Source organism: Frankliniella occidentalis, unplaced genomic scaffold, assembly GCF_000697945.3.
Source record: "Frankliniella occidentalis isolate FOCC.00 unplaced genomic scaffold, Focc_3.1 Scaffold199, whole genome shotgun sequence".
NCBI classification, from domain to species: Eukaryota; Metazoa; Arthropoda; class Insecta; order Thysanoptera; family Thripidae; genus Frankliniella; species Frankliniella occidentalis.
In genome coordinates, this window is record NW_026267325.1 from 191,560 (window position 1) to 199,730 (window position 8,171).

General features: G+C 38.1%; 1 protein-coding gene and 1 long non-coding RNA gene across 2 annotated transcripts in view; both read right to left on the reverse strand.

Moving 5' to 3' along the window:
- Positions 1-1,907: 1,907 nt before the first annotated feature.
- On the reverse strand, positions 1,908-3,564 carry LOC127750499 (uncharacterized). Its single transcript, XM_052272315.1, has 2 exons — positions 2,800-3,564; positions 1,908-2,707 (listed from the first exon to the last, which is right to left on the reverse strand). Exons 1-2 carry the CDS (start codon positions 2,966-2,968, stop codon positions 2,319-2,321), a joined length of 558 nt encoding a protein of 185 aa, XP_052128275.1. The 5' UTR covers positions 2,969-3,564; the 3' UTR covers positions 1,908-2,318.
- Positions 3,565-7,652: 4,088 nt separating this feature from the next.
- The window catches only part of LOC127750498 (uncharacterized), a 6,820-nt gene continuing 6,301 nt past the window's right edge, over positions 7,653-8,171 (reverse strand). Inside the window, exons 2-3 of the long non-coding RNA XR_008011713.1 lie at positions 7,828-7,886; positions 7,653-7,711 (exon numbers count right to left, since the gene is read on the reverse strand). This is a non-coding gene — a long non-coding RNA (uncharacterized LOC127750498). The remainder of the gene's footprint in view (positions 7,712-7,827; positions 7,887-8,171) is intronic.

The following is an 8,171-nucleotide window of genomic DNA, read 5'->3' on the forward strand; positions in this document are numbered from 1 at the left end:
ATGCCTATGAAGTACGTGCCCAGAGACATGATCTCAGAAGAAGAGACGGAAGTTTCAACCCTGGAGACATAGTCTACAGGATAACCCATCGTAAGAGCGGTGTTCTTAAGTATTACAATAAGAAGCTTGGTGAGAAGTTTATTGGTCCTTGCAAGGTAGTCGCTAGAGATGGTACCAGAGGTTACGTCATTGAAGATGAGAATCACTCTGAAAAAAAACAGTGCAAAATTTTGTAACATGGAAGGGAAGTTTTTTCAGTAACCAGATTACAAATTTTTGTAACATAATTTGTTACAAAATTTTGTAACATTGGGTTATAAGTATTTGCATCTACATAACAAAATCTTGCATCGTTTAATGTGACAAAATGTTGTACCCTCTGCGCTGCAAAGCTCTATACCAATGTTACAAAATTTTGCGCTCCCCATGGTGCAAAGCATTATACCAATACTGCAAATTTTTGTGATGATTGTTTCGATGTATTGCATCCATGGCACTCCAAAAAATTGTGCAGGTATCGTAAAATTTGTGTCTGGTTTGATATAGAAGTTAAGATTAATGTTATGCACTGCTTTACCATACGACATTAAAGTGAATGTATGTAAAGTTAATGGATAGGTTCAATAAAAGCCAATACTAAGTATTCAATTAATAATTATTAACCTTGATTGCAATCCAGCACAAGAGAAAAATCAAAGTTACAATTCAGATACAAGATAAAGACTAAAGCCTGTAAAGTTTTTGACAGTAACAAAACTGGAATACATTTAAAGTATATCCAAAGGCTAAAGATGAAAATTCATAAAATCAAGTAAATTTCATAGTTAATTTCAATTTTACACAAGCAGTTAAAAATTGAAATTAGATTTAAGAAATTAGTTCAATAAGTTTAAATTTAGTTAAAAATTGCAATAAGATCACATGCATCACAGTAGTATGGCCAGAGCCAATAGTCAAACACATTCAGTTTCAAAATTATTTAGTTAGTGCCTAATGTCCAGTGGCAAGTATAGTGGGTCAATTGATTTGCAAGTCTCTTCACTTTGGAGTCCACCCCATCTCTGTACCGCTTCTTTACAGCCCTCTTGTCACTGTCTGGGGGATTGACTTCAAGGAAATATCTATAAGGAAACCATAGATAGGAATAAAATCTTGTAATAATGGAATACAATCAGTTACAACGAACTCATATAAAACAGAATAATGTACTAACCTTTGGTAGAATTCCAGGGAACTGTGATTTGCTGGTTGATATAAGCAGGTGAAGACAAAGTAAGAAAGAATTAAAATGAGGAATCCCTCCAGAGGGCTAGATGCTGTTATCTTCAATTGACCCACCAACACAACATCACAGGAAGTGAATTCAAAAATTGATTTGCCTGTAAAAGAAAACCAATTAGTACCAAAATAAAGTAAAATGTGGTGAATACAAAAATTTTAACTCCAGATTAAGCTTAAATTACTTCATACTACTGTTTAGGAAACAAAAGATAAAATATAAATTAAAAATATGAACTGATATACATCACCTCTTATGACCAATATGGCGTATCCATTTAGATCGGAGCCAGCAGCAACTACTTCCTCTTCTGAAGCAGTATCCTAATAATGAAAAAAAAAAATGTTATTGTGAAAACATTGGGAACACAGATTTGCATGTGAACAAGTGATGTACTTACAGGAAGAAGGGCAAATAATTTGTCAAGCTTCTCATCAAGGTATAGGGCAATCATCGGAAACATTGACATACATCTCGCTTCTATTGACCTGTTACTCTGGCTCTGGCTCAGTGCTTGTGTGACAAGAGACATCATTGAAGTAATTTTTTGAGGTACAACTTCTTTCTTTGATTCTGTTTCACTATATTGATGGATGAAATCAAAGATAGTTTTCCAATGATTACCAACATTGTTGTTGAACACAGCCTCAACATCTTCACCAAGCAAAGTTTGAGCATGTCTGATAAAATGCGTCTTTCTAAGCAAATAGTGGCCAGCTTCTGATAACGGTTGGGAGATGGATCTTGAGGGGCTTACCGCGGTTTATTTCAAGACGCTGAGTGGCATAGGTTGCAGCCATCAACGTATTGGCTTCTACATCTTCTGGGTTTTCCAACTCAACAGCCTGAAGTCTTTTCTCCTCTTGCGATGATGTCGTCTCTCCAAAAGGTAGTGGCACCTCATAAGCCACACAGCCGTATAGGTCTTGTTTGGATGGGGATGGAGGCAGAAGACCAAAATCTCCATCTTCTTCTTCTTCACTTCTTGAAGAAGAGCGTGAGCCCCTTCTAGTCTTGTTTTCTGGCCCCTTATTGTGGTTTACATAACCATAAATACACTGGGTAAAAGATTTATAGCCAGGGTCAGATACAGCACTCCCGATAACAACTTGAAAAAGTTTAGAGTATGTGCCTCGCCTCCATCATAATCAATAATTTGTTGCGCCAAAGCTCTTGCTGTCACCTTCCTGTAGTCTTTAAGTTTCTTTAACATGTGCCTACCCACTGCATGGCAGGCCTCACGAACAGCTCTCTTCTTAATGGCAAACATATTCTTTGGGGGGTCATTTGAATTCAACCGCTCAAGAGCTTCGTCCAAGAATTCACACACATCTGTGATAGGGAATGCGAGCCTACGCCTGGCAACCGGTGTTGAAGTCTGGCTTTCAGAAGAAGAGGTAAGACTCTCTTCCAAACTATCAGTACGATCTACAACAAATTAAATAAATATTAAACAGAACAAATAGTACTACAACAGTTAAACATTTAACAAGCATGTTAAAGGTGCAAATATTACTAACCTCTATTTGGCTCAGATCCCTGAGGTGTAGAGACATTGGGAGAGTGTGGGCTCCGCAGAGAAACATCTGTCCAATCAGCACTGTCCGTGAGCAGCATGACTTCTAGATGGACCTTGGCTTCTTTAGCTTCCTGAGCCAGCAGTTGAAATATACCATCATCATCAATCATGGTGCCATCGTTTGCTTGATAGACCTACAAGAATTTTTGAAATGATGTTAGGGTTTAAGTAAGAAAATGAATAAGGGCAGTCTCATAATAATAAATATTCAACCTAACCTATTTGTAAGAAAACAGTACAGCAGTACTCACAGTATAATCTCCTTCTGGAAGCTTCAGTTTCCTTTTCATCTCTTCTCTTAATTCCAGCAAATCCCCCGCACAAATAAACACTTTCTGGGAGCGGTCACCGGTTAGTCCCTTCTCAACAAACTTCGCCATGGCTAAAAACAGAAATGTAAAACATGAAACTTCTAGTAAAATGAACATGGTAAACATTACAACTGCCAGGACGTGATAGTTCATCTCTTGCTCTCCTCTAGGGTCATTAAGGTGATGACAAAAGGCCAGGGCAGCAGAGGCCTAGGCTAGGCCAAGGCTAGGCCAAGGCTAGGCCAAGGCTAGGCCAAGGCTAGGCTTCTACTTTACAAGTGTTTCTCACGATTAACATCACGAGAAGTATGATCCTATCACGGCGGCACTTCGAAAATAAATTAAGAGTAAATTCACGATGAAAGGAACAGCTCCAAATGCAATTAACTCTATGTTAACACATGGATTTGCACTAGGTGCGAGGTTAGGAGGCCCATGGTACAGGCGTGAATCCCAACATTTGCATGGAAATTGAAGTGACTTACCTCAAATGCAGTTGCGAGATTAAATCCAGAGAAGTTCAGATGAGCACAGATCACACATTCCGGCACAATGGTAACGGGAATCATTTTACTCGAGTATTTGTACAACCGGCAAAAAGTTCAGACGTCACTTTACCGCTAGCACTACCACACCACACGTCCACCACCACCACACTCCGCACCGCACTCCCCCTCTCTTGAACTCGAATCGCTTACAGCTGATCAGCTGATTGGCGAACACAGAACACTACAATTTTTTTAAAGATGTTTGCGTGTGTAGTTAAGCTTGTTTGCTGTTTCAATGTTTCCCTTAGATGTATTTCCGAAATCGGAGCACTTGATCTTTTTTTGTTGCTGTTTCGGCAGTGGTTGGCACCTTCGGTGTTCATATGTTTGGCTCAAACTATAGGTAACGAGGTTATAAAGGACCATGATGACATTATTAGAACTTAGAAATTGCAATCTTGGTGTGTCTGTCTGGTCCCGTGATCGGCTCGGCTTGGTACCTCACAATTGCTCCAGCTACATAGCGGTATGCATCGTTATGTTCTTTCATGTAGAGCCTGATTCTGTGAAATTGAATGTTGTATGGCCAATCTGAACCACCAGTCAAGCACAATAATTTAAAGTGGTTGTTTTGTGGAGACCCCAGTCAAATTCACCTTCAGGGATGTTCCCCTGACATTTCAGCGCAAGACTGGAGGTGACATGTTTTGGTTTCGGAGAACTGCAACAGGTCCTCTTGAAGTTGCTGTTGTGCTGGGAGTTGGCGGTGAGTGCAAATGTTAAGTTGTGTGGAATGCTTAGTATACTTGTGGGTTTAACCTGAAGTGTGTATTTGCTGATTGAGGTATTTTCCTGATGTAAGTGCTAATAACATTAATATACGAGGTCATCACAGACATCTAGTTGTGATAACGCCAAAAGTTCTGAGGGACAGTTCATTTTACTGTTCATGCGCACACTGGTACAAACACATGCTCCCTGAAAGTTGAATCTTTATTAATATGACCATCTCTTTTTACAGTTACCAAACATGAAGCAAAAGTTAAGGCTAATAACTACTTCAGGAGAATTGGCAGAATTCATGGTTTTGAAGACTCGTTACCAGTTCTAGAGTTTGAATGCACACAAGAAACTCAATGTAAGTTCTTCCTTTAATTTACTTTCTCACTGATATGTTATTGTGATCATTATTTTCACCATTATGCGTTCTTGTTATATTTCAGTTTCTGAAGATTTGTAACTTGGCTTTTATTGACTTTTCTGTATCTAAATGTATATCTCGAAGTATCTATTTAGTTAGTTAGCATGACGCGTCCCAATTGAAGTGATATGACCTTTCAAAAAAGTAAGCTAACTGATGTTTTGTATTTCATTGTTGAATCTGTTCATGAACATTGTCAAGAGAATTTTAATGCTCGATTTGAATGCGAATATATCTTTCCTATGTTTTTAATTGTATGCGGTCTTCCATTCTATAATGTGCCTTTCATGTCCCAATACATCAAGTTAAGTTAGCCACAAGCAACAGACGTATGAAATTTTCAATTTGGCAAAAGCTCCTTGTCTCTCTAATATAACACAAATTTGCAATAGATTCTTCAGAAAATAAGGAATCTTGACATCTGCAAGCGGCAATACTGACAAGATAGACATAGATAAGAACTTAATGATGCACAGCTTTAATGCTAAGAATTAGTTTGATGTTCAGAGTGCAGGTGCCATAAGCATTATAAAGAAGAGCTATTTTAGCAAAATACCTTAACAAATGCACTATTTTTCCTTAAACATGGCTATGGCTTTTCTTAATCTTTTCACGATCTTTAATCAACAATTCCTTGGAATAAACTTATCCCCCAATAATACTAGAGCCCTTGGCTAGAAAATGTTCAATATCTGTCCAATAAGGTGCCAGATTTCATATTGGTTTCTAAGCCAAGTCATTCTGATCACTCATGTGGTTGGGAATAAGCAATAGGCTACAAGGAGTAGATAAAGTTTATAGTAAATCTGATTTTGTATAAGTCAGTAACATTTTCTTCAGAATGTATGTTTATTGACTGATTTTACGATACAGAAGTTCAGTCAGTTTTAGATTTTAAAAGAAACATGCCAGATTACTTGAAACAACCCATTTTCGAGAGAAATGCATATGTAACTAATATGATTTACAAAATAGCAAATAGTTATCTTTCAACTTAAAAACAAATAATTAGTTCACACATTTCACTACTAAAATTCAAAGGTAAAAATATTGATAAATAAATACATGAATAAATACCACAGAAAAGTGGACAGTCCATAACAAATAAAAGATTAAAAATAGGAATGGCACCTATACTAAGGCTGGTCTACAAACAATAGCATGTTTTAACTTAACATAAGAACCCAAGTAAACTTTGTGAGGATAGTATGTCAGCAGCTGGTCTGGTTTCACACAAGTAAAATATTGTGGTGTTCCTACACGGTACAATCTTTTTTTAATATCATAACTCGTCTCCAATTTTTCACAAACAAAATATACAGTGTCTTGCGAACAATCATATAGAATGATGGAAACTCTTCCCAGAGAAAGTTTGCAATCATAACTGTCTTGGTCAAGAACAAGAATATCAGACTTCTTGTATATTGTTCCTTTAATAATAGCAATCTCACACTATTGCAAGTCTGACACATTTGGGCAAACACTACGAATTACATTCTGAATACTTGCAGCATATGTCTGTAGGCAAAGATCCGAAGCACCAAATACTTCAACCAAAGCTCTGAAATCAGCTCCACTCGGGAGGTAGCACTGCAGCAACTCATGCTTCATGGTGAGAGACAGCAAAATATTCTTGAAGTTACGGATGACACGTGCAACTCTCTTAAAAAAAGGTATGCTTGGATTCAAATCGTAACGTCCAAACTTTTATCATTGGCCCAAACATGGCGAACTGCCAGGCATAGTGGGAAAGGTAATGATGCTTAGGTCTTAAATTGACATGAGGAAAGAGTTCCACTCTCATGGTGAGATATTCATCTATGATGGTATGAAGATATGTGAGATGGCTCTCATGAATCACTGGTGAACATGAGATTTCAAAAATTTCTGTCAACAGAATCAATGCTCTGAAAACTTCATTGTCCTCATCTATATGATCAAAAACGATCAAAGGAAATAATCTCAACAATGTCCAAACTTGCCACGCTCCACCCTTGATTCTAACAGAGCCTTCTTGAACAGGGGTCTATCTTTGATGTCTTTAGAACAAAGATACAAAGATCAAAGAACAAAATGGGTCATTAGCAAATGCATACTTAACAATGCGATTTACTTTGTCAATCGAGATGTTTTCAGACTGCAAAGTCTTCATTAACTCACTTCGATAAAACTCTTTGCTCTGAGATTGTATCTTAAATATTTCATCAACTGAAAATTGAACAGTCTTTTCAGGTACAAGGAAATGGAATTCCAACTTCATACAGAACTGAGCAAAACTCTTCATAAGGCAATCATCTTCATCTTCATTTTCATTTTGATCTTCAAACAGGGGATCAGTGTCAGTAACAGTAGATTCTGAGAACAAATCTTCCTCTTCATTACTAAAATTATTCTCAACTGCTCCTGCTTCAACCTCAGGAGTGACAGATGGTTTAGCACGATGTTTTTTAGATAGATGACCAGTGAATGAACCGAGATGGTTATATTCTTTAGAGCATGGATGATGAGGGCACTTGACAAAAACTTTCATGCGTATATGAGTCTTCAAATGTTTCAGCAGTTCAGGAAAACACTCAAACTCCTTTCTGCATGTTAACACAGAACAAAGGTATTCACCAAAATTATTTGGTGCTGGTGTTGAAGCTGAAGGTTGTGAATTCCTGACTTTGAGGTGATGGACACGAAGAGTGTGGAGTCTGAGCAGACGCTCTGTAGATAAAACACTTCGGCAGTCAGGGTAATAGCCACAGTAAAATCTGTGTCTATTAATGTGACGGTGGCGATACTGGTGGCTGAGATGTTCCGTGAAGTTAGTCGTTGAGAACGTACAAAAAAAGCAGCGCAACTGGGCAGCTGTAGAAACCAAACAAAAAATAAATAAATAGGTTATGCAGCATGTGCCTTGCCAATCACAGTTAGCTCAGTCAAGTGTTGTAACGTCAGGAAAATAAATAATTCAATGAACTTACACATGGTAATAGGCACACTGCTGGGCGTCTCTCTCCATGCAGCATAGTTAACATCAACACTGAAACCAAGAAGTAGAAATGACTAACAAAGTTATTAATCGCTGAGCGAAGCTCAGTCCAAGTCAATGAGGGGTCAGGCGATGTCTCCGTCGTGAGTCTGTCTGTCTGTGTTTACGTTCCACTTTTTCTGGAAAACGGCTTGTGCATGGACGGAATGTGAGTTTGACTAAACATCTCTAATTCCGAGGGGTCCCCCACTCTCCAACTGGGTGTACAACGAGTTGCGTGAGTGTCCGCGAGTATTCGAGAGTATTAGCGAGTATTAGCGAGTTTATGCGAGTAAT

What these genes read in the sequence shown, in the direction of transcription:
- LOC127750499 (XM_052272315.1), bottom strand. Translation starts at nt 2,968, where the DNA reads ATGATTGATGATGATGGTATATTTCAACTGCTGGCTCAGGAAGCTAAA. An exon ending in GGGATCTGAGCCAAATAGAG is followed by an intron (nt 2,708 to 2,799) that starts GTTAGTAATATT and finishes AATTTGTTGTAG; the next exon opens with ATCGTACTGATAGTTTGGAA.